The 25,462-nt window shown below is 39.7% G+C and overlaps 1 protein-coding gene across 3 annotated transcripts in view; it reads right to left on the reverse strand.

Moving 5' to 3' along the window:
• The window catches only part of stxbp5a (syntaxin binding protein 5a (tomosyn)), a 99,869-nt gene that overhangs the window by 46,021 nt on the left and 28,386 nt on the right, over window positions 1-25,462 (reverse strand). For all 3 annotated transcript variants that reach the window (XM_042391156.1, XM_042391157.1, XM_042391155.1), the window contains 2 exons: window positions 15,073-15,154; window positions 10,194-10,294 (listed from right to left, as the gene is read on the reverse strand). In XM_042391156.1, coding sequence (XP_042247090.1) covers window positions 10,194-10,294; window positions 15,073-15,154 — 183 coding nt within the window. The remainder of the gene's footprint in view (window positions 1-10,193; window positions 10,295-15,072; window positions 15,155-25,462) is intronic.

A 25,462-nucleotide genomic window follows, 5' to 3' on the forward strand; every position in this document is an offset into this window, starting at 1 on the left:
GCAGCCAAGAAAGGGCTGAGAATGAGCAGGAAGAGAAAGGATGGACAGAACAGACAGGGAAAAGGGACAGAAAGCCCAGAGGCAGAAGCTTCTCAAAAATCACTCGACATCCTATTATAACAAGAGACAAAGTATGCAAAACTAATAGAGGATTATTTACCACTCCATCAGTTTGAAGCAGTTGAGAGGAGAGCGGCAAACCTAAGAGATTTTTTTCATTCAATCAGCTCTTCTCTCTCCAGACCTACAGGATGTGTGAGGGCAAAGAGACACCCATAATTCTCCTGTTTTCATCATCATCCCCTCATCTCCTCCTTTCATCCATCCATCAGACTTAAGTTTAATGAGAGGTTATAAACCCTTCCCTCCTTAACCGTGGCTATCCATTCATCTTCTCATCCCTTTTTCATCATTTTGTTCTTTCATCCATCCTCCAATTCAACCCCCAATCCGTCTGAGGAATAATAATGTACAACCTTGGTAATCTGGCTTGCTAATATTTCAAGGTCGTCCGGCTCCTCCATGGATCCTTTTGTATCTGTGCAGTGGTTTGAGCCACACCTGAGGACCTCAGCGGCCTGTATCTATTGCAAGACAAAGCCCCTGTTTCATCAGCTGGGAAAACCCACCCAAGTAGGAGGAGAAATGAAGCTGTATCCACTTCTCTTGACAGCACTGTCTTCTTTCTGCACTGTTTCCAAAAGGAAGGACACAATGGACTATTTCCCCCATGACACTGTCAGATTAGCTCACATTTAGCGATTAAATCACTCAGCACAGCAAGTTTAATATTTAAATGTAATATGTGCTGTCAAAGACAGATTAAGTGGATATGATATATCAAGAAAACATTGCATTGAGATAAAATAAAGTGTTTCCCCTTACAATCAGCTTAAATGGTATCGTGACAGAAATTAATAAATAAAACTGCAACAGAACATAAGACCAGGCTCTATATGCTGTATTCTAGGAAAAGAACATAACTGCATGGCTCTGACTTCAGTAACAAAACTGCATAACATTACTACCCTCTTCCTAAAAATTATGTTCATATGCAAGTAATTTGCATCAGCAAACATTGTTTGTGGGAAATGTAATGCGTCCAGATTATGTTTTTTAGCAACATAATGAGGAAATGTTTATGTTAAAGGATTCCGCAATCAGCTGTATACAGCATATTGCCTTTGTTTTCCCTTCATTATCCAGGCAACTAAAGCATGAGTAACATTTTTATGGTTTGTTAACTAAAAGCACTTGGTTAGGGGAACATTGTAGTCTTGGTTAAATATTGAAAAAAAAAAAAAAAAAAAATCAATGCTGAGTTGAAGCAAGACACAGGCATGTTTTAACCATCAAAATGTAATTAAAACCAGCAATCTTTCCCTAAAATCTAACAAAATGTGAGTTGCAGTTTTCAGTCTCTGCTCTCTGATTTGTCCCTGTGTGGTATAAGGATGTGACAATAGGTTGCCAGTGAACAGAATCGTGGCAGCAATTATGTTTCCTTTGGTATTTGGCAAAGAAAATTTGTGGTATATGAATGTATTTTGCAGGTGATTTACAGTAGACATACATGCACTTAACACACAGCAAAGCACACATCTGTGGAAATACAGTATGTCCTTGCAGTGACTTTCAATGTCTTTCCTGTGTATCATGCTCTCTCTCTCTCTCTCTCTCTCTCTCTCTCTGTGAGTCCATCTCACACTGTTGCTCCAGCGCTGTATTGAGAGTTTGCAGCTCCTACTTTAACACAGACACACACACCCTCCCTCTCTGCCCCAATGCTCTGCTCTAACATATGAATATATTCATATTTTTGAGGAGAGGCGCCCGAGCTACTTGACATAAATCTCATCCATACAGTCCAAAATGTGCAGAGATGCACACACACACAAATATGTTAACACACAGCAGGAATACTGTATGACCTGGCTTAATCAAACATGGAACTGCACATGTACAGTATGTCATCATTTGACAGTCAAGGTGACTAAGAGCAATTGAACAACTCTGCAACCCAATCACCTACGAAATATGTCTTAGCTTTGCCAAATACCGGGAAGTGTGACATATTTATGCTGCAGAGATGTCATAGAAAGTAGCTTGAGGTAGATGGTTGGGGATACAAAGCACTGGCCTATGACACCAGAGAATGAGGTTCACATGCATCCCATGTGTTGTTGAATTTTGGTTAGTTGAAAAGGGTTATCTTAAGACCTTCATTTTGGTTAAAAAAAGTCCATACTTCCTATCTAATGCTTCGAGTCAGCGGTGACTGTTGTTATTTAACCACAATCACAACCACAGTGCTTATAGTTGCCTAAAGATAACCATAAAACATTACTCATGCTTTAGTTGCCAGAAGCAATATTGTAAGCAAACAGAACTGACTGTGAGCTTTTTGCATACAAGTTCAATATTAGTTTTTACTGGTCAAAAAACAAATATAATCCAGGCAGCATTATGTTTAAAAAACATCTTTTATCATACAAATGTATTGTTTATGGATGTCATATTTAAGAGACAGGGTTACAGGAGTATGACCTCACTTACTAAGACATGGACAGTATATCACTAAGTTGCAAAGGCTCACTTAACCAGGCAAGATGACTAAGAGCAAGATGACTTTCCATGACAACTTGTGGCATCCTTATATCCAGTAGGCAGAATGTCTACTGGATTTAATGTTCTTTTCCATCTGCACAAACAGTGTCTCGTCTATGCATATGAAGGCTGGAGTGTGTGTATGTGCTGGCTGATTTATTTTGTGAAAATATAAACATTGTTTGCATAAATGTCAGTTATTCTCTGTATTTAAGTGCCTGTATACGCTTTGTCTGTGTGTGTGTGTGTTCATTTGCATGTGTGCCTGCTTCTCAGCGGTTGGTATGAATTAATGTATTTAGATACTATATGTGCTGTATATTGTACAGAAATATGTTTGATCTGTGTATGTGAGAACATACAAGATAACTGATTACGTGTTCTGAGAGCCTGTACGAGAGGGCCAACAGAGAGGCAGTGTCAGGAGCATAATTACACAAGTTTGCTTGCAGTTTGTAAGTGTGTGTGTCCGTTTCTCTGCGTGCATGCAAATACGCACCCAATTGTTTGTGTAAGTGTACTTATGTGTGCGTCACTGTGTTCACACTTGTCGGGCAAGCACGTGTCTCTCAGTGAAATCTCCAGCTTCAAGTGGTCACGACACACAAAGGCAGCTGCCAGCTTGCAGGCTCAGGGCCAAACACATTGCCTCAGAAATGACAGACGCCTGCCACACACAACTCTGAGGCTATCCGCACTGTCGGCTAGGCGTATGAGAGCATGGCTCACTGCAAATTAATTTGGGGGAGGGAATACTTTAGAAAATTATCATTTGTAATGCATGGTTTTATGTGATGATCCTGTCAAAGAGGATCATCACTAGAAACGGAGTGATCTGCGCCTAACTCACGAGAAAGTCACCAGTTTGAAAAGTTTGATCTTAACTGCTCTAATTTAGTGATACTTCCCTTTTTCTGAGCAACTTAAATTGGCCTTGAGCAAAGCACTGGTCACTAATGCTGAGTGGCTGACTAGACAGTAATGTTTTGTAAAAATGATATAATGTGGTTCATGAATTCCTGTAATAGGATACAATTAACACAGACTTTTATTATATTATGTGGAAATGCCATGTATGCAAACATATTCATTTAAGAATTATGCTGGTGGGCACAATAATAACAGTAGAACATGCTGACAGAAAGAGCATCAGGGCTGATTCAAGTCATATACTGTGTAGTAATCAAATAATGTATGTTAATCCTCTGTTTATACTGTACTGTATCTGGCCAATATTCTTTTCTGAAAGGATAAAAAACAAAGGAGTTTTACAGCATGTGAGATTGCAATTATTCCTTGCAGCATTGTTTGGACTTGATGACTGGGAAAAAGACAATGCAGATAACTTAGTGGGTATTAAGCCAGAGAACTTGATTAACTTTTAGATGTGGAAAAATTGCTGTCACTGTTGAAATAAGAAAACACAAATCAAATTAAAGTCGGTGACATACACTATCCATTTGGCAAAGCTCCATGCTGGATGGAGTCTGTTCTAATCTGAGAGACCAGAGACCCCAATCTACCCACAGGGTCTCAATTAAGAAGAATCTAATCTAATGATAAACACACCAAGTTCATCTTTACAACAAATCTCTTGAACACTTTCACACACTCTCTGCAAAACACACACAGAGCCCTGGCGATAATCAGTCCAAGTCTGTGGCTTTATCCTTATTAAAACAATGCTAAAGCTAATTCACCTTTACAATTTTTTATATACAGTATGCATTTGTGCAGTTACAAGGTAGAGTTGGAGAGAAAATGAGACAGGAAAAAAAAGTTCTGGAGGGATAACAGCCAAGTAGCAACTTTAATCAGTCAAATATCTCTAAGTAAAATCTATTCAACAGAATTTTCCAAACATTTTAAGTCATTTAACTGAAGCACAACTACGCTAGACAAAGTACTAAGCAGATATCTTAAGGTTTTGGTGTCTTTCTCAAAAAATACATGGCCCGTGACTCCTGCAGCGATCAAACAGGATATTCTGGCTATTATGATATTAAATGACTTGTCTGATAAGCTCCTAGAGGCTGACCCAAATATATCAAGAACACAAAGAGTTCTATTTCAGAAATAATTTTATTAAAAACCTTACAAATGAGCGTAAGAATAAAAGTGAGGTTGGGTCTCATTTGTGGTGTGTGTCTGTGTGTGTGGTGACCCTGACTCCCCCCTCTTATTATGTCCCATCATATCACTCTGCATTGACGATAGCATCAACATCTGCAGTGCATTCCTGCGAGGCCAGGAGGTGACGAGAGCATCCTACGCCAGAATGACTCGGCAGGATTTCTTTTTGCGCTCCCTCCATCCCCACACTCCAACCCACAGACTGACTCACTGCTCTTTGGCTGAGGCCCAGTCTGTCTCAGCTCCTCCTCTTCTCCCTTCTCTCCTCTCTCCTAATGCCTGTGATCTGATATGAATGGATGCTGACGCTGGAGGGCTTTCTGCAACACTGCTTTCACCCATCAAATTCTGATCACAGGAGGGAAGGATGGGAGAAGGAAGGAAGAAAGATTTTGTTTGCAGTATTGGAACGGGCCCTAAGATGATAAGGAGCACATAGATTCACACGGTGAATCAAGGCTATGAAGAAAATAAATGTGTCATGAAAACAAAAGTAAGATTAGATTTAGAGTTTAGATCAATTTTTTTTTCCATATTTGTTAGCCTGCAATGATTTTAGCCATTGAAATGGAAACTTATACCCTTATGTTATTGTCTTAAGATTATGTTATACTGCCTTTATAGCCAAAAGCACATTGTAAGACTTCATCTCACTGCTTCCCGTGTGAAAATGTTCCCAACAGGTACCATCAAAGGTAAGCTGTGGGGCTCAATCACTGTAACTTTTATTTCTCATTAGACAGAGGCAGAGGGGGAAAGTCCAGGGAGGAAAGGCAGATAAGGATTTGGCCTTCATCTCTTAATTCTCAGCAGACACCGAAAGAAACTCCCTAGAGATACGATGAATTAAAAATACCTGTTAGGGTGACGAATATGGGATGACTGTGACGCACACAGTTGTATGTACAAATACTGACACTGAACTTCATACAGTATCTCTTCAGCCTAGCAAACTGGGGGATCTGCATTTGCAAAAGTGAACTGTTTATTGCAATAAAACTCTGAAAGACAACTTACTCTCTGTGGATTCATCTTTAAATTTCCACAACAGCCATGCCTTATTTTTTAGTTTCTGTGTGTAACCCTTTCAACAGATGGTAAAGGAGAAATAACGTTTTGATGCTAGCAGGCAAAAAGAAAGATATTGTTAGCAAGAGAGCTGTCCCCAGTGTATTCAGCCAAAAAATAGGCTGGTACATTACCACTCCTAAAACAGAAAATTGTTATTTTTACACTTTGATTTTTGTACCAGTTAAAGAAACCAGATATAATGTGCTAATTAGTGAGCTTCAGAGATGCTGGTTGGCAGATTTTGATACCGTTGGACGGAGCCAGGCTAGCTGTTTCCTCCTGTTCCCAGGCTTTAAGCTAGCTAACTGACTGCTGGCTGTAGCAATATATTTAACAGTGTATGAGAGTATGAGAGTGGTATCTATCTAATCATCTAATTCTCTGAAAAAAGTGGATGGATGAACTTTCCAAAATGTCAAACTACTGCTTTAAGTGCCGAACTGGATTCAGACAGCAATTAGCGCAGCTTAGCATAAAGACTGGAAGCAGAGGGAAACAACTACTCAACGTCTTTCTTCTAAAGCTCACTAATTTACATGTTGAAGCTTGTATCTTTAATACACCAACAGAAATAAAAAATGACAATTTTGTGGTTTTACAGGGAGTTATGGGCTGGAACAATTTCATTGACATCATGAGGTTGCCCAACAGCCAGCAGAGACGCTGCACAGTGGTGCTGCATTGATGGTTACACTGCAAAACTCTCTCTAAAACCACAAATTGTCAAATTTATATTTTTGTTTGGTATGGATTAAATAAACAACATGCAACATGTATGATTCATTCGTATGTGTAAGAGGTGTTTGTAGGCATCTTTCTAACTTTGGAGAAAGACAGGGTACCTCTCTCACCTTGTTTCCACCCCTTACACAAAGCTAAGCTAATAACTTCCCAGTTCTACCCCCATAGTTAACAGTCATCAGAGTAGTATAGATCTTCTCATCTAAATCTTGGCAAGAAAGCATATAAGCATATTTTCCACAATATTAATATATGCATATGATGAATATCAATACATCTAACTTTTTTTCTGTGAATAAAATCTGTAATTACCAAACAAAAACAATCCTCAGGGTAGCTGATGTACCTAGACATATTTAAATAAGAGGGTTTCCTTTGGCTTGAGACAGGCTGTTGTTCCCTTCGATTCTGTTGCACTCTGGTAGCGGGCTGTCATGGCAACCAGTTAGATAGTCACCCAACCATAACTGGTTGGGTGACTGTCCTTTTGTTGACAGAGGAAATGGCTGCCTTGTCCTCTACACTCTGACAAGCTAAAGTCAAGCTTTGAAATAAACAGCCAGAGAGGGAAAAACTAAGGAGCAAAGGTAAAAATTGGAAAATGGGAGAGAGTGGCAGTTGGTGACGAATACTTTTATATATTTTACAGGTCTGTCTGATTCAATCCTGGAATGTGTCTGTCTTTAAAACCCTCCGCACAGTTTCTTGGCTTCTCTTTGACAGCCATTCTCAACTGCACATGGCAATTTGAACTGTGATCTTCTAATAGAAACCCGGAAATGTAACCTCATGTTATTTCTTTTGACAGCTATATTAAAAAGCCTTGATCCATGCAACAAAGGGTGTGCACCTTTTATAAAGATGAACAAAAATCGAGATAAGAGATATTTGTGGCCTTTAGAGCAAGAGGGGATCTTACAGGCTTATCAGAGTGCAAGGCACTTGCTACACCATATGAAAAGATAGTTCAAATAAGGGCAAAACAAAACCCTGATGGTCCTATTATCTTTGGAGGCTGTTCGTTTGGGGAAGCTATTATAATACTAGCTAGGGGGGACAGCAGAGCTGGTTGCATCAGTATACAGAAAGGGAAAATGGAGTGCTGATCTGCAAATATTTGAATGTAACATGGTACCAGGTGTAAGGCAATCAATATAAAATAAAGACAGCATTTACCTTATATATAATCTATTTCATATATACTGCTTGAATAAACAGACCGAAGGATTGCTTGCTATGTAATATTTTATATTTTACATTGAATCAGCAACGTCATAGCAACTGTACAGCCAATTTGTTAGAAATAATTGGATCAAAAGCAGAACATGACTTGTGCCACATCAATTAGTAGTTGAGCTTCCTAAAACATTTTACACTTGCTTCTTACATGTCAAGAGGTGCAAGTTGGTCACACATAAAATTGATGTAAAAATGTAGTTTTTTTGAAATGCATTTACTTCCATGCATCAACCTGCTGTGCATGTTTACTCCTGTGACAGAGAACCAGAGAACAGAGCACCTGATTGAAATCTTCACTAATATGAAAACATGTGAACTTGTTATTATAAAGTTGAGTGATTGCAAGCTGTCATGTCCATACTTTATGCAGAGCAGAACGATTGGTATTGTTTGAGACAGCAAAGCCCTCAGGTGAAGTCATTGTAATTTGTACGACAGACAGACTGATGTCTAATGCTGAGATCAACTAGTAAGACTATATCACTCATGAGGCTCAAGTATATGCGTTTTCTCCTCCAAACGACCATGCTATACATATTACGTATAGATGAGGGCTGAAAGCTGGCATTCATCCTCTTGAATTTTTAATGAGTAGAGAACAGGGAATGGGGAGTGGGATGTATGATCCCTCTCAAGCACTCCTCCTGCTCATGTTACCTGTTCCTCCTTCTCTTTCCTTCCATCCAATTTCCTCTGTCTCTCCTTTTTCCTCAAATTCTAAACTTTTCTTCCTCAGAAGTCTTTTCTCCTGTTCCGTCCATTTTTTTCCCACTGCTTTCGTTTTACTTCCGATTCTAAATGTCCCAAGTGACTTTGAAGCTTCTCTTTCATCTTGACATCTCGTGGGATGCAGTAACTCCGCTCCTCTGTGTCGCTGTGTCTCGGGGTTGTTGGGTTGTACAGCGGCGCTTACTAAATGTCAGAGGCGGTCAAGCGCCTCCACGAGAACACAACCCGCCGTAAAAGCCGCTGCCGGCCACCTGTTCATCACATCAACGCTGTCACAGATCACTGGCTCTGACGTTTAACCCATTCACCACTTTTCACGGCGACAGATCGCTGGCCAATGATATGATTGGCTCTGATGGCTAATCACTGCATCTGCGATGGGAGGACACAGTGGACACAAACTCCCTTGAGGTGAGGTGCTTCTGCACTTCACTCATCTTGTCTATCAGACCTAACAACATTTCCTAATGACAAAAATGCCCTGGTTGTTTCATCTGATGTTGCTTTATTTTGTCCATTACGTACAGTAATACATCAAAACATCAAAACATACTATATGGTTTTAGTCTGGTTTAATTCCTCTCAATTAGCCATTGTTCCAATGTGCACATGTCACATTTTGTCACCTTTATCTATTTTTTTTTTTCCATTGTAAAAATATATTATCATCATGTAATACCAGAGTTGTAAGCTGGAGCAGTTTTGAGCTCTCAGTGTTGGCATATTCATGGACATTCTAACATCTGCAAGTTGAGAATTGTCTGTTGAACTTTTTAATATAAAAAGGAACCATATTCATCATATAATTCATTTCCCAGCACACATTTCTTGTCAGTGACATATCAGTTTTTGGATGTTGGATTGTCTTTGATGTACCACCAAGAAGAGTTTAAAAATGATCCCTGGTGGCAACTGGATTATCACGTTTTTAAAGCAAATTCCCCTTATTTTTTGGATAGCGGACAGTAGAGGGGTGACAGGAAATGAGGGGAAGGATGACATGCTACAGAAGTCCTCATTTTGACTTGACTCAGAAACGTTGCAATTACATGGTACATGCTCCCACAGCTCTACTGGATGAACACAAGCACTCCTTCATCAGCACCTGTCAATTACCAAATGTGTTCAATTAAATGTATTTTATTTTGTGTGTGTAAATATATTTTCGTTGTGTTTGTGTGGGTATGTAACAACCTGCTGGTGTAAACCTTCAGGTGTTTGGGTAGGTTCACACCTGTGCCCCAGTGATGGCAGTGCCTCAAAGGCAGAGTAAGTGACCCAAATAATGCGTGTTTAGTTAGAGACCAACAGAGAGAGAAACAGAGAGAGAGGGAGGGAGAGGGAGAGGGAGAGTATCAGCCTCTCCGTCACCTCCTTTGCCCTGTGCACAATTTTGCAGGCGCACAGACACATTTGCCAAATGAAATGCCATCTGTTTGCATACAGTATGACAGTCAGTGAAAACTAACAGTTCACACAGGCAGCAAACTGTGACACTGCCCCTGCTCTGAAAGTCTCACAGTTAATGTTGCAGCAGAGCGAGTGCGAGGGCCCAAATGAGGAGGAAGAGTACAAACTGAGAGAAAAAGATAGGAGCGTGGCAGTGGGATGGACACATTGACTTCGAGCAAACAGTCTGTCTCATCATTTGCAGTTTTGCGTGCATAGCTTACCTCTCTCTGCTGAACTTGAGGGAATGGAGGATGGCTGGTCTCTTCTGCCTCAGGTTCCACAGGTGGACAGTGTCATCAGCTAGGGCACTCACAAGTGCTCCCTGTCATAAGAGAAGGGGCAATTTTTTGTTATATTCAAAGATTAACATACAGGAAAAAGTTTTTACACAAAACACAGGTCACATCATTGATATGCACGTAGCTACAGAACTGTCCATAAACATATCTACAGACTGCATATTTTCTCTGTGAGTCAGACTACATTCCCTGGAAACTCAGGCTGATTTAAAATCAGGCAGCTTCCTCACAGGTAACGATGATGATTCATAAGATGTCCATATGAGTGTGTGTGTGTGTGTGTTTGTGTGTGTGTGTAGGAGGCACTAAAAATCTTTTCCATCTCCCTGAGTTTGTTTGAGCTGCTGAGTCACAGTCACACAGACGCTGAAAAACATGCACATTCACATGCACACACACACAGAAACACACACAACCAAAATACTGCATGAAATAAATATACATAAATGACGTAAATCAGACTCATGCTTTTCCCATACAGAATCAGACCATGATGTAGGTATTCAATACCATCTTCCAGCTAGTCAATCGACACTTGACAAAATGCTTCATCATTTTCACCGTGGCTTGTAGGTTTAATGCCTTCAGTAGCTTAACATGACATACAGACAGAACTGCCTATTTTAGCAGAGCAATTGCTTAGTAACGGTTGGGTGAGTTGAGACTTGACTGACGTCTGTGATTTGCAGTGATTTTACAAAGGGATATATGCAAGCCACTGAAAGTTATGCAATATAGTTCCCAGGCAACGTCCTTTGGCAAAGGCTGATAGGCTGTTAGACATTTCTGGTGAGAATCAATTGACACTTTCAATATTGCTGCCAATAGGTAACAGATTTCAAGTTATTCCACACCAGATCGTGGTAGTGTCAGGTGAGTTCAATCAAAACCTGACTGGATATCGTGGTTCTTTCACAGGTAGGCTGCAAATAAAAACTTTTTTTTCTCCATTTAATAAAACATCAAACTTCTCTATGCATCACCACTGAATGGTTGTTTGTAATTAAAAGTTTTTTATTAACATTTTCAATATATACAAAACATAATGACACACAAGACCACTTATTACAGTAAATCAATAAAAGAATAAATAACAGAACAAAATTAATCCAGGCAAACAGAATTAGCTACAAGTACAGTAAGAAAAAAACAGTAAACTGTGGAGACAAAAATAAAAAATGAGGGGACACCATGTATCAATAAATACCAAATAAATGGGGTAGCACATTTTCCTTAAAAAAAAAAATGTAGGAATATTTACTTCCTGTTAGTTTTCTTCCTTTATATACATCAGAAAATTAGACCAAACTTCATAAAATTGCCCTTGGTAATTATTAGTCCTTGATTCAAAAGAGGCAACGCCTGTCATCAATTTTAACCATTCAGCAAAATCTGATTTTGTCTGGCTCTTCCAATAGCGGAGAACAATAAAGCCCATCAGTGCAACTCCAAATTTTTGTTTGAATATACCAGGTAGTAGGAAAGACCAGTCTCCTAATAAACACAGCTGGGGAGATTCTGGCAATGGCCTATGCACCCACTCCCCAATACTTTTAATTACTTGTTTCCAAAAAGTAGAAACAAAAGAACATTCCCACATTTAATAAAGGAAAGTACCCGTTTCATTTTTACACTTCCAACCCTTGTAAGCAACCCCTGCTAAACTGATAGGCCTGTAGCTGGTTGGGTCAATCAGGTCCTTTCCCTTTTTGAGAATCACTGAAATTCCTGCCTGATTGAATGTACTGGGTAACTCACCTGTTAATATAGCCTCGAGGTATACCTTCATTAAGATAGGTGTCAGAATATCAATGTAGTTCTTATAATATATAAACAGAGAAACCATCTAACCCTGAAGCCTAACAGCTTTCCTAACTTCATCCTCTGTAATTGGAACATCCAAAGTTTCTACTTGATTAGATGACAGCCTTGGAAGATCAATCCTTGAAAACCACGCATCCATTTCTTCAGATGTGATGTGATGTACAGATGTGAGTAGAAAGTTTTAAAGGCTTGATTAATTTCCTGAGATGTAGTCACCACTTTTCCAGATTCAACCTTAACATCTGATAAAAACGTATGTGGCTTCTTTTTGCTTTAACTCTCTTTGCCAGCACTTTCTTTTCTCCACTTTAGTAGAAATGTATTTTGCTTTCTTATATATCTTGTTTAGCTTGTATTTAATATCACATACTGTATCTGTTTTAATAAGGTCTCACTATGATTTTCAGATATTGTTTTTTCCTTTTGCTTTAACTTAATTTCCAATTCCAATTTTATGTGAACCCTTGATGCAAAACAAATTTCAATACAATAAAGATAACCTTCAACCTTGCGATGGTCATCAAACTCATCATCTTTCCTTCCCGTGAAAAGCAAAGCACAGCAGGGAAGGCCAGTGTGACGTGAATATCCATCACGTTTAGTTTCCTCAACACTTCAGTAAACTTCCTCTTCCTGTCAGCCACATCCTTGGTCACATCTGGGAAAAAGGAAATTCTCTCCTGCCATGCCACTTTATCTCTATTTTGTTCTGGTGTTTCGCTCTCATTGCAGCTATCACACGTTCGCGTTCCAGAAACATTTGGAATCTCATAGGTCTTGGAGGACGATCCTCATCTGGGATGGGCGCCAGTGACCGGTCCACTAGCTGAGGTTCATTCTCAGTGCTTGACCGATCATTCTCACTCTCCCGGTCCATGATCCGTCCATCTGCCAGCTCCAGCCTCTCAAAAATAGCAGCAATATCCATGCTAACCTTAGTCTGTGAGGTTTTCATTGAGGAAACATCTTCCTGTAGTTCTTTGAGAACATTGCTGAGTTGCGACATCTCTTGCATTGCTTTTTCCAAAGTCGCTTGAAGTTCTGTGAGAGCATTTGAAGCAATAACTGGAGCCCTTGAGTTGAGGTTGGCCAATTCTGCAGCTTTTGGCAGCATCTTGCTCGCCATGCTAACATAGTTAATCCCCGGCTTAGTTTGAGATTTCGAACTTGTAGTAGCTATTGAGAAAAACAACAGTTTTCAAAAACGACGCCAAGTGATTTAACAACATTACTTCTAGATGGCAAATTAGGCATTTAATGGTTGAATTCAAGGGGGAAATGGGTGATTTTTCTGGAGCAATGTCCTAGGCAACCATCTTGGTAAGCAGATCCACGTGACTCGACTATTTAATGTTTTAACACAAGCAGCCAGGGCTTGACATTAGCACCAGCCCACCTGCCAAATGCGGGTAGAATTCGGCAGTGGCATGTAACACAGTCACTCTTACTAGCCACTTTGGCGGGTGGCATTCCGTGTCATAAACTGGTGCAGCGCTGCAGATCGATCCGAGGAAAACTGCTGTCAGCTCAACTCCCAGTGAGCATTGCTTTTCCTACAGCCACTTAGAGGGCTGATAAATGCCCCCCACCCTCTTACCCTCGATCCTGTCCATCTGCCTGCTGCAGCTACGAGAGCATGGCCAGGTCACTTACACACAGACACATACACACACACACACCTAACTGTTGTATCTACACACAGTTCACATTCACTTGTGATGATATAAACCTCTCTCTCTCTCTAACACACACACATACACACACACAAACACACACCCAGCTAGCAAGAGGAAAAATTAAATTAAATTGTCATTTTGAATCAGGAAACAATTGAATTGATTAGACGAAAAGTTTGTTTTCTACTGCAGAGATTTCTTCTACTTTGAATTTTTCACTGTTAATCTTTAAATAGACGAAGTAGAAGTTTTTTCTCTCGCTAGGTTTCTACAGTTTTTATCTTTTCAATGAATCTTCTACACTCTTTTCTTAATAACTGTTCTTATGTGCAATAAGACGCTACTATTTTCATGTCTGTCTTAATTGGTTGCATGTTTTCATACAAAAGGAGTTTTACACACAACCTCACCAGAGCTGAATATTTGACGACTGTACTGTGATACATTTTATGTAGTCTTGATTTGATGTTTACAGTGGTCATTTACATTTAAAAGGTTGTAAATCTGGTACTTAAAATAAATTGTAGCACACCATAGCCAACTTTAGTCAAATAAAACATAATTTCCAAACAAATAATTGTGGCTAGTGAAAATGCTGAGTGTCCAGTAGCTTTGGAAAACCGCTAGCCACAGTGGCTGGTAAGCAAAAATGTCAATATCAAAGCCCTGCCAGCAGCCATAAAATGTTGTCTAGAATTAGCAAATATTCCTGGTTTTCTGATTAGATGCAGCGATATCTGATTAAAAGAAGGAAAAGTAAACAGGCTTTCAGTTCCAACTTTTGATACTTGGCAGTTTTCAATACTTTGCAACAGACACAGTCAGTACCCAAAACGTATTTAGGCTCGATACCCAGTCCTACTGATGTCAGGGAAATTTGATCATGTGACTGATTCTGCTCTTTAGGACCATGCAAGGAAGAGTAAAGCTAACTGTGTTATTACTTGGAAAGAGTGGAGAGAGGTAAGCAGATATGGGGGGTAAGTTATTTTCACACCACCAATATGATCATCCGTTCACCCTTCCCGACAACAGCAAACTACTTGTAGTACATTTTAAGGGGTGAAATACGATTACCAGGGATGAACATTCATGATTCAGCCCCTAAGTCTTATTAAATGACTGGTGGAATATTGGGCAGGACAGCAATATACATTTTTTTTAAATAATGTTATTACCCACAGATTTATCTGTCTCAGTATGACAGCACTGGTCTTATTGGTGAGTAAAGACACTTAACTGGAGTAATTCAGCAATGTGATTGATGACTGTTCATTGTTTCTCATGTTTTTGTTACCTACCTCGTTGATGAGAAACTGTAGCTGGATGACAGCCGCTCCACTCTCATGCTGACAGTAACACTCCACACCTGGACGACCAAACCTGAAAGGTTTTTAGTCAAGGAACGTACATTACAGCTGAGGAATTTATCACCAAACCACTAGTGTGCGTTTTTGTTTGTGTATGTGGTCCAGTATGTACTGTGGCTGTGTGAGGTGTCTTTTTTTCCAAATATGGCTGCCTGGAACAAGTGTCACACCATTTGAAGGTCATTTGCTCTTTGCTATACCCGATTCAAAGGTCATGACTTCTGCTACATGGTTACCTGCTGAGAGGGAAAATGGAACATCCACAGTGACATTTTTTATGGTCTACCAACAGAGCTTGAACATATTCATCATCTACAAGTTAAGATCTTAACATTTAAGGATTTTACCATTTCTGACTCCCCACATACATGTGAATCATATTCCTATCTTGAAAATGTTGTAATTATTCAACACCTCATTATATGCCCTACAATTATACACCTTGAGGCTCACTTTTACATTTTAAGAGAATATGTTCATACAAAGGCACTCAGGAGCCAGTTACCAAACAATATATAATTTAGGTGTTCATAATTACTTGGAAATACTGAATCAAGTAGTAGATTATTGCAGTTATACAGAAATGGTGATATGTTACACAAAAAAAAGAGGAATAAATATAAAAATTCAAAATGAAACAGGGGGGATCGGCAATACTGCAGAGAAGGAACAGAACTGTACCAGGACAGGCGCTGAGGAGGAGAAAATGGAAGGAGGAGGGGGGAAATTCAGATATTCAAATATGCAGAAAGTGAATCAGCAGAGAAGAGGTGGATATTACGAGAGCAGATGAGAAAATAATAGCGGGGGGGGGGGGGGGATCGACAACTCTGATGAAAGATGCAGAGGAGAGAGAAAACAGAGCAGAGGAGGAGTGGAAGGATGGAGGCTGGAAAAAGAGAGAAAGAAGGAAAGGAGAAGGGACTGTCAGAGACTAACGAGCTTCTCTTCCTGGGGAGAATGAATGGGTTAGCTTACTGATTATATCCATTCATTCTTTCCATGACTCTGAGGGCTAAGGTGGGGGGTGTCAATTTTTCATGCAGGGGGCACATAGAGGTGTAAAACCCTGGGGACGACACTATTGCTCATCATTAGTGTGTGCGTGTGGGTATGGGTGTGTGTGTGTGTGTGTGTGTAAAAATGGGGGGGGGGTGTTTTCTGCATGTGATCAGCTACTGTAAATTACCTGCAGAGCTATCCAACTAAAACACAGTTTGAGACATGCAGCTACGTATTAATACAGATAGATCAAACATGTGTAAGAGGATCTTTCATGCATCTACATACATGCACACACAGAAAACAGGAGGAATGACAAATCCAGAAGGAGAGAGCTGTTCCTCCAATTAACCATTAAGCAGAGGAAAAACACCATCACATGTTACTAATGACAATGATAGCAACAACAGAGCCTCCACCTAAAAATCTAATTCACACAGCAATAATCAAGTCCTCCTCTCCCACAGAGCAAACTGCGCCTTCAGCTCCAGTGTAATTTATTAAGCTGTAATGCATGTAATCATTCCTGAGGTGTGTTGTGACCATCCCAATGAATAAAGCCACCACATGAACAGATCCAGCGCCACACACCTTGTTTCTCCTCAGCCAGAAGCCTGGAACATATTTTGTACATCCATTTTTCCTTTGGAGTGGTGTTTATGACTAAACAAAAACAATATAAATATATGTTCATCCCTTGTTCTTCAATTTGCTCAGTTGGTCCAATCTCAATTTGGGCTGGTATGTCATTCATACTGTAGTTATATTTGATAAGAAGGTGCTGTGTGAAAATACGGTCAGGGTTGTGCTTCATGCTGCTATAATCAATATTTAATATCAACAATGGATCAGATGATAATGTGTAAATTTGACGCTCGTAGATAACTAACTGCAGTTACCCTAACCTCTATGAAATGTTTTAGCATCTTTCAGCTAATTATTGTCATTTTACACCCCGCAATGTTGCTGTTGTTGTTCACTCTCACCTCTTTCATCAGTGTCCTTTTCAGACGTGGCAGGAAGCTATTTTAAGCAAAAATAACGCCCACTATACACCACCTGCCCAGCACCAAATGGCAGACAGACAAAGCTAACAGCTAGCTGGTGAACATAGTGGTGCATTTAGCAGCTAAAAAAGCTACATATTTTCCTTAGGGGTTGGTGGAGAGCAAAACTGAGCTTAGATTCATGAAGGAGGAATGCTAACGTTGCTCTGTATCTGCTAGATGTGTAAATAGGCAACTGTTTGCTAACAAGCAGCAAACAGCTAACAGTTGTGTTTACAGCTCGTTTACAATGTAAAAACAGTCACAGCAGGTTATTCTATCGTATGGTGTATAGTAGTCTCAATCATGAATATATAATCAGTATTGTAATTCACTCTTTAAAGCCACTGGAAACCCAAATCCATAATAGCATTCTAACTATGCAATTTAGCATCTTATGTACATAATAATAAGCATCTAAAAAGTATTAGAAATTAGTTTCAATCCAAATTCAAAATATTGTCATTTAGGTTTTTGTGAACTCTCCTGATATTGGGTTTGAATTGAGCGTGGTTATGCTCGGACATTTATTATGAAAATTATGCAATAAATTCTGCAAACCAATCATAAAGTGACGTGCTGTGGTAAGAAAATTGTCTCAATTTCAGTTGCCAAAGTTTCTGTGTCATTGGTAGCGTTTCTGTATCTCAACCCAGTTAGTTTTGCTATATTCTTCATTACTGCTGCTAATTACCTACTGAACATTTAAACTTACACTATTTCTGCTCAGGCACCCTTAGCTTACACCTCAGCGACTTTCTCGCTAATCACACAGTTGTTAACACGCTTTTCAGATTTGCTAGTAACTATAGCTTAGCAGTTAGCAACAGTTTCTCTCTCTTCCTCTCACTCTCCTGCTCGCTCTTGCTTGGGGTGTCTTATATTTTGCCATTCCCCTGCCTCCTTTAGTGATAATGGTACATTTAATAATGTAGTATATCTAACATGTTGAGGGTGAGGCTCAGTGAGTTAGAAATGTGGCTCTGCACCACTGAAATCCAGTCATTAGCTACAGAAGTTAGCCAGCAACCAGTAGCCGGTGTAGGTGTCAATCAAAACTTGATCTGCCATGCCTACATAGTCGTGAGAAAAGGTCTAAACAGCAAAATTAGCTGTTTTTTGAACTAGGTCTGCTGATAGCAATGAACATTTATTTTCACTCAGATTTTTGTGGATGCTTAATGAGACATTCATCTTTGATATCATGTATGCATTTTTACTATTTCAAGCCAAATTTCCAGAGGCTTTAAGTGCTAAATGATCTATTAAAGCTTTGATTCTTAGGACCAAAATGTAAAAGTCAGAGAGATTTATAGACCTAAATCCAACCAGATTTATCAGGAAGAGCTGATGGTCAGTCATAAACCCCCAGCTTTCAGAGAGCACATGGTAGTTACCCTCCAATCAGATATCAGTGTGGTATAGTAGCCTCTGCAGTGCCTGACAAGCTTCCCCTTGACTCTTCAAGTGGATTAAGCTATGCCCTCCCCCTCCTGTCCAGCCTTCAAATCTCAGTCACTGATGCCCTGACAAGAAGAAATCCACCAGCTCCACTGGATTTCGGCCAGTAAGCATAACCAGTACCTTTCCCTATTTGACTTTTGAGTCTGCAGTGACACACATGCGGAGAGCTTAGCCTTTATAGCTTGAATCACATTATGTTCCCCAGCCGCCCATCTGAGCCTCAGAAAACCCCCAAGATCTGTCTCACTCCACTTTAGAACGTAATAGAGGTATAACCTTCCCCTAAACACACACTACCTATGATCTAAAGTGTAGATAGCAGAGTAAATCTGGTAAAGGGCAGGCCTCATGGATACCACTTTACCACCCTTTACTAACCTACTGGAACCCCACCCATCTAAAATAAAAAAAATGCTGAGTATAGTACTGAAATGTGGTCCATACAAACCTTACATACTGACTCTTGAGATAAATATATAAATAAAAAGTAGAGAGAAAGCAAAAGGTATAAACATGCATAAACTTGCAATTATTACGGTAGATATCTTCTCCATACCTACATTTTTCCTCTCATTTATCGAAGATCACATACAGAACCATTTTTCATAATAAATCATCAGGGTGAAACTGTAGGGATTGTGCATAAACAGTATTACCTGATAAACATTATTGTGTCCACAGTAGTGGCCCATTCATGGTTTCAGAAACAGTTCCATAACATCCTGTCACTCATCTTGCCACTGAAAAGGGGAATTCAAAAAAAGAGCAACTTCACCAACTGTGACAAAGGAATCATAATAGAAGATGTTCAAAAAATAAAAGTGGTGATGGTGCTTGGAGGTCTTAGCGGTGGCTTCTCAAACAAAATGACATATGTAAAGTGACAGAAGGTCACAGCTGCACTGAACGTTCAGAGTTTAGAGTGTTGCACATTGGAAGAAATTTAAAATCAAGTGGTCTGACTGTAAGACAGAGGCCAAAAAGCTCATCAGCGTGCACCAAATCGCTGTCGCAACCAGTGGACCCCAATGCTCTCTCCACTTGACCTAGTATGGCCATTATCCTGGAGGGTATTGCTGCTGGCTAAACTGTCACAGACTTAGAGAGGGACACTGACATCCATGTAGGTCAAATGTGCATGTACAGAGGGCAAGCTTAGATCAACTCATTTAATGAGGATCATAATGCATGGTACACCAAAAAGCTTCAATTGTGTGGGTGTGTTTTTTTTAATATCATTTCCATGCTCAGAAGAGGAAAAGTGATGAGAAAGAAGATGGTGCCAAGGGTCATTGCTGTTTGCCAAAACATGGGAAACAGTCTATAACGTTAAAATATTCAGTTGTTTATTTAATTACTGATTGTACATGAAGGCAACCGATGAAGCTGGCTATTTGTCTACATAAATGATGGAGACATTGCTCCCTAAATTGAGGAAAGAGTTAACTAAACTTGGTGAACAAAAACGCAGCAATGCTACTGTTACTAGCTACTCTCAATAAAAGGCAAAAATGTTTTCTCTTATGCCTAATTTTTCATGGGCAATAAATGTTCACCATTCACAAAAACCATCCCATATTTCCAATATATTTTGTTTATCGTAGAGCATTTAGAGAAGTGTGTGTCTTTGCATAGTAAGTAATAGAGCATCTCTTTATGTGTAACCTTCATACATGTAGTAGTGCCCATGTGGCATTAGTTAGGATGGTTTAGACCCAGTGACAGTACAGTCCATCTAACCCAAAGTGACTTAATTGAAAACTCTTCCCTAATGTTGCCTGGCAACCAAATCTTCCACAGCCGCAGAAAGAGAGAGAAAAAGATTTAAGGTTGTGCTTTTCAAACTGCTCACATTGCCTTCCCTCTGAAGAGGCAGCCATCCCACAAGCACATTATCATGAAGCGCACATACACACACTGACACAGACGTGATCATACAAAACAATCCTGCAAAAGAAATTCAAACCATCAAAGAAGGAGACGCTGACTTTTGTTCATGCGTTTTAAGTGAATGTTGCCATAATAAATATCATAAAAATGCAGCAGGCCACAACAAGACATTGAATCCAATGGGAGACGCTTCAATGCATGAAGCAGTGTGCAAAGAATTTGGCCATGGACTAAATTCTACCACAAGAAACTTAGTTGTTGTATACCCCTACACTGGGCTGCACTAGCTATTTGTGAATTCATCACATAAGTATGTATGTAAAGTTACTCCTAAATTCTTAGTAACTACTAGCTAATTTCAAACCAGTAATTTACAAAATCAGGTCACCATTAAAACTTAATAAAGACTTAAGTAATGTATAAATCAGTTGGTAGGTAAACATCTGTAGTGCCCTTTAATCAGAAGCAATCAACCATGTAAATAGTCATATCCAATTACTCAACGTAGCCAACATTATCTGGTCATTCTAATCTAATGTTAGTGGCATAAAGTTTTGTAATTTGAGGCATATTGTGTGATTTTTGTGGAAAGTAATAGAACATATGTCTCAGTTTACACTATCATTAAACACCATTTTAATGGCATCAGGTCAGATGAGTTGACCAGATTGCATATTACCTTGTTTAGTCTTCAATCTAAAGGGGTCATATATTAGCAAGCTAACGCTAGTTTTGTCGGTTGGATCCATTAGCAATGTAATAGTAACAGCTGGCAGTTACTGGGTGTAAATATTCAGTCACAACTAATCTCTACATAAGATATAGTGTGTGTGGTGCAACTGGTTTTAATTTGACTATGTGTAAATCTCCACTTACTAAACACATCTTAGAACTAAGCTAAGTCTAAACCTTAGTAACAGCTGATGCAAACAACGTCTGCTCTATATTAGGCTCTTTGCATGTATTGTAAATGAGTCAAGTGACACTTGCACATAGATATAAACTATTATAAGTTCATGTGCACTGGAATAAAACATTTCTAAATGCTTTAAAGAGTGTTATACTAACTACCATGATCATTTTTCTTTTACGTTTAATTAAGCTTTGTCAAACAGAGGTTTTTGCAGACCCTGAGGGTAAACTATTCAGTAGTACAAATGTCTTTTAAAAGTTTAATTTAATGGTGGACAACCTTAACCAAAGTTTTTGTCACAGATTAGTAGTAGCACGTAGGAGGGCTTAGCATAACAATTCACATTGATTGAGTTAATCTGACTATCAAAGCTAATATAAATGAATGATTTATAGTTTAATCAACAAATAATGTCAAACGTCGTTTGTTAACCATTTGTAAATGTTGTATTCACATAACTATTGAACAACTGTTAACACAAGATGTAAATTAGTACATCTAATAGTTTGACAAAGCAAATTATTTATTGCAAATGTACATAAATGTTTTGTAAATGATTAGTTCAATCGTTAATTAAAGGTTTAAAATGATTATTATAATAAAGTGTTACAAGAAAAAGGACCACTCCATCTTAAAAGCAATACTGCAGGTTTGTCAGGGTTTTGTTGGTTTTTTTTTTATTTGAATGCCCTTTCTGCTGCTCTCAATATCTGGTGGTAATTCAATCTATACCCAGTGCATGAAAGCGTTTACATTTGTTTTTGTAAACCCCCGGCACTGAGTAACTGTTTACCATTGTTGTGTCAAAGTGTGTTTCCTATAAAATACATGTTTCCCCTGGCAGTATGTCTTTGCCTCAATTTCACGCCAGTGTGGGAAATAACATAATTTCAATTTCTGTTTTCATATCAATGGCTTTCGACAAGGTATAACAACACTGACAATATATTTTACGATATTACAGAAAGAAAGGAAGTAGACAACTCAGAGTTTGTATAATGAACACAACCATTCTTTTTTGTGATGCTTGAACTAAACTAACTGTGCATTTGATTCAAGTAGATAATTGCCTTTTACCCACAATATTTCTTTAGGGGAAAACATTTTTGTACACCTGGAAAAATCCCCTGGTACGAAAAGATGAATTTTGGGTTGTCATGTTATTCAACTACAACAGCGTTTTGTTTGGTATAAAAATAGGAAGATGGTAATAAGAACAGAAATGTGTCACATTATTGGCCGCTCTGTGATTGATGAGTCATATCAAAATGCTGAAAAAAGGGCTACATCAATGTCTCCTTAGGACAACAGATGCCAGCAAAATAAACCCTTAAAAATTCCACACATGACTGGTTCCTGAATCTTAAAATGACATGCGTTGCTTTACAAGAAAAGTTCCTGGATATCTCAGATGCCATAGTCACATTTTCCTCCAGTATTTTAACAAACATGACCCAAAGTTACTCCGAGGTGCCTCTGTTCCATCCACACGGGACAGGCTCAGTAGGAGATGTGTCACCGCTGCTGACAAGAGCATTCCTCATTCCATTTCAACCGAGCGAGGTGTCTATCTGCGCCCCTTCTCTCCACACTGCACCGATGCCAAAAGTGGACAGACTGACCGCAGGCAGCGATAGGAGTGAGACAAGGAAGACAGGAAGAGAGAGGAAGACAGAGAGCGAAAGCAGAAAGTGGGTCAGCTCCGTGTCTTGTCAAGTCCAATGAAATTTTCCCAAGCTATTCTGGAAGTCAAAGTTGACTGATAATTCACTTTTATATTGCTCCTCTTGTATTTATTTTTGACAAAAGCCATGGGCAACTTTTGTGACAAATAAAAGGTGAGTCACCGGGTATCTGGCAAAGCAAAGTTGTCATAGAGAGAATTGGCTGGGTGCAGCGGGAAGCAGACTGCAGGTTTTATGAAACCACGTTATCCAGGAATAGAGTTGATCTTGATAAGTGTAATTGAATAGGGATGAGCCTGTATTTCACATGAGAGAGTGGTTGGCTTGCTGCTTTGTCTGCTTACCTCAAACATCTCATGACTCTGTATATTTGTGTGTCCGTGTGTGGAATTAATTGAAAAATAACGGGGAGGATGCAGCTTTAGACGAAAACAGAAAGCTGCAGAAATCAACAGAACAAGACGCAGGGCGGACAAAAAAAAAGAAAGGCAAGATTATGTCTTAACATGAGCTAGAGCGATGAAAAATGATCGACAAGATAAAGAAATGGATGTGGAGAAGGGGAAATAGGAAAACAGAGGAGATATCACAAAGGAGTAGACAGTGAAAGAGAAAGAAAAGAGAGTGGTGATTAATGGAGGATAGGAGAATAAGGGAGAGGCGCTGAGAGAAAGCACCAGAAAGAGCGAGCCTGGGAGCACTGAGTTGCTATGACGTTGGGCCTGAAGTGACGTCAAAGCTAGCCACTCATACATCACCCTGCCAGGGAGGGAGGCGGGGCCACAGGGCACAGCCTGCTCTGCACTGGACCCAGAGACGGCAATGAGGCAGTGAAAGCTGGGAGGCAGAAAACAGAAGAAACAGAAGGGAGGCAGAGAAGGGAAGACAAAAATGAAAAAAAGGAGGCAGATAAGAGTGAGACATAGGAGAATAAGAATGCCTTCACAGCAAAAAAAAAACACAGAGAAACAACATAGTAATAAGCTGAGAGAAACAACAATCTTGCAAAGACCCCCACCACAGCCACAAAGTCTGCTGAGCTGCCCGTCCACACATTACTCAGCTTCCATTTGGAGGTGATATCCTACAAATCATCCATAATGATGCGGTCCACCTTGACCTCAACCTGCCTCAATGCTCCCATGTCACCCATCTCCTGCCCTCCCTCTGGTTGCCTGCGGCTGTTTACATCAAATTTAAAGGCTGCTGAGGGAACTACATTACATCTCCATTCCTCCAGGCCATGATCCAGCCCTGCACTGTGGCCAGCACTCAGCTATTAACCAGGCACTTAGCGCGACCTTCCTTTAGTCAGCCGTTTTTGTCACTCCACCCTGACTTGGCACATGTGATGATCTCTTTATTACTTTTATAATAATAGCTTTTTGAAGTGCATCATTTAAAGCAAAAACAACGCTGTAAATGCTTTTAATGTAACACTTAATTAACCAATTATTTTTGACACATTCCAGCCTCCATACAGAGTTTGCCACGAAACCTGTGTTTGGAAGTTTTTCCAGAGGTGTTCCTACTTCAGGTTAACACTGTTATACATTTTGTTTCTGTTTTTACAGCAGTAGGAATGGAGGCATATCCTGGGTGTCCACCAGGGACCTCTCTTTACAATGCTGACATGGTTTTCTTCGTTCAGATGAAAAAAAAAAAAAACATGCTCTGGACAGAGGGGGCCGGCAGCAAACCGGTCAGTGATATCTGAAAACATCTCAACTTGAGCAAAAATGTGCAGGTTTGCAGCTGTCGCTTAGCAACAGCAGGAACAAGGACTACAGTATCCCACCAAGGTGCTGGTGCACACTGCAAGCTAAAAAGCTCTCTGGACACAAGTCTTCACCCTGTGAGCTTTAGAGATTTACACACTGGAGCTCTAAAGGGGCAGTACAGTACAACTTATTTCTGTTAATTTGTTTTCCTTTCCCCTCCCTCTGCTAGATCATTCAGGTAGCACCATATACATCAGTGACAGAGAGAAGGCAAGGAGGCTATGAGATTCACGCTCCCTCATGAATATCCGAGTCACACATGGAAAAAAAGACACGCAGGCAGGCGCGGGCAGTGACACACACAGCTACACACAACAAGAAAAACCCAGAGTTGAGCAAAACTGGTAATTCATTTGTTTAACACAGTCCTTGTATAAATAATCTCCCTTGACACATTTGATTTATTATGCAGGCAAACAATTAAACTGCGATGGGGCTGCTGAGTATTTGTCGCTGCCTCAGCTTCTCTCGCTCTCACCTTGGAAAGCATTGCGATGCACATACACAGACGTATACAAAAACACACACATACAACCCCCA

This window comes from Thunnus maccoyii, chromosome 17 (assembly GCF_910596095.1).
Source record: "Thunnus maccoyii chromosome 17, fThuMac1.1, whole genome shotgun sequence".
Taxonomy (NCBI): Eukaryota; Metazoa; Chordata; class Actinopteri; order Scombriformes; family Scombridae; genus Thunnus; species Thunnus maccoyii.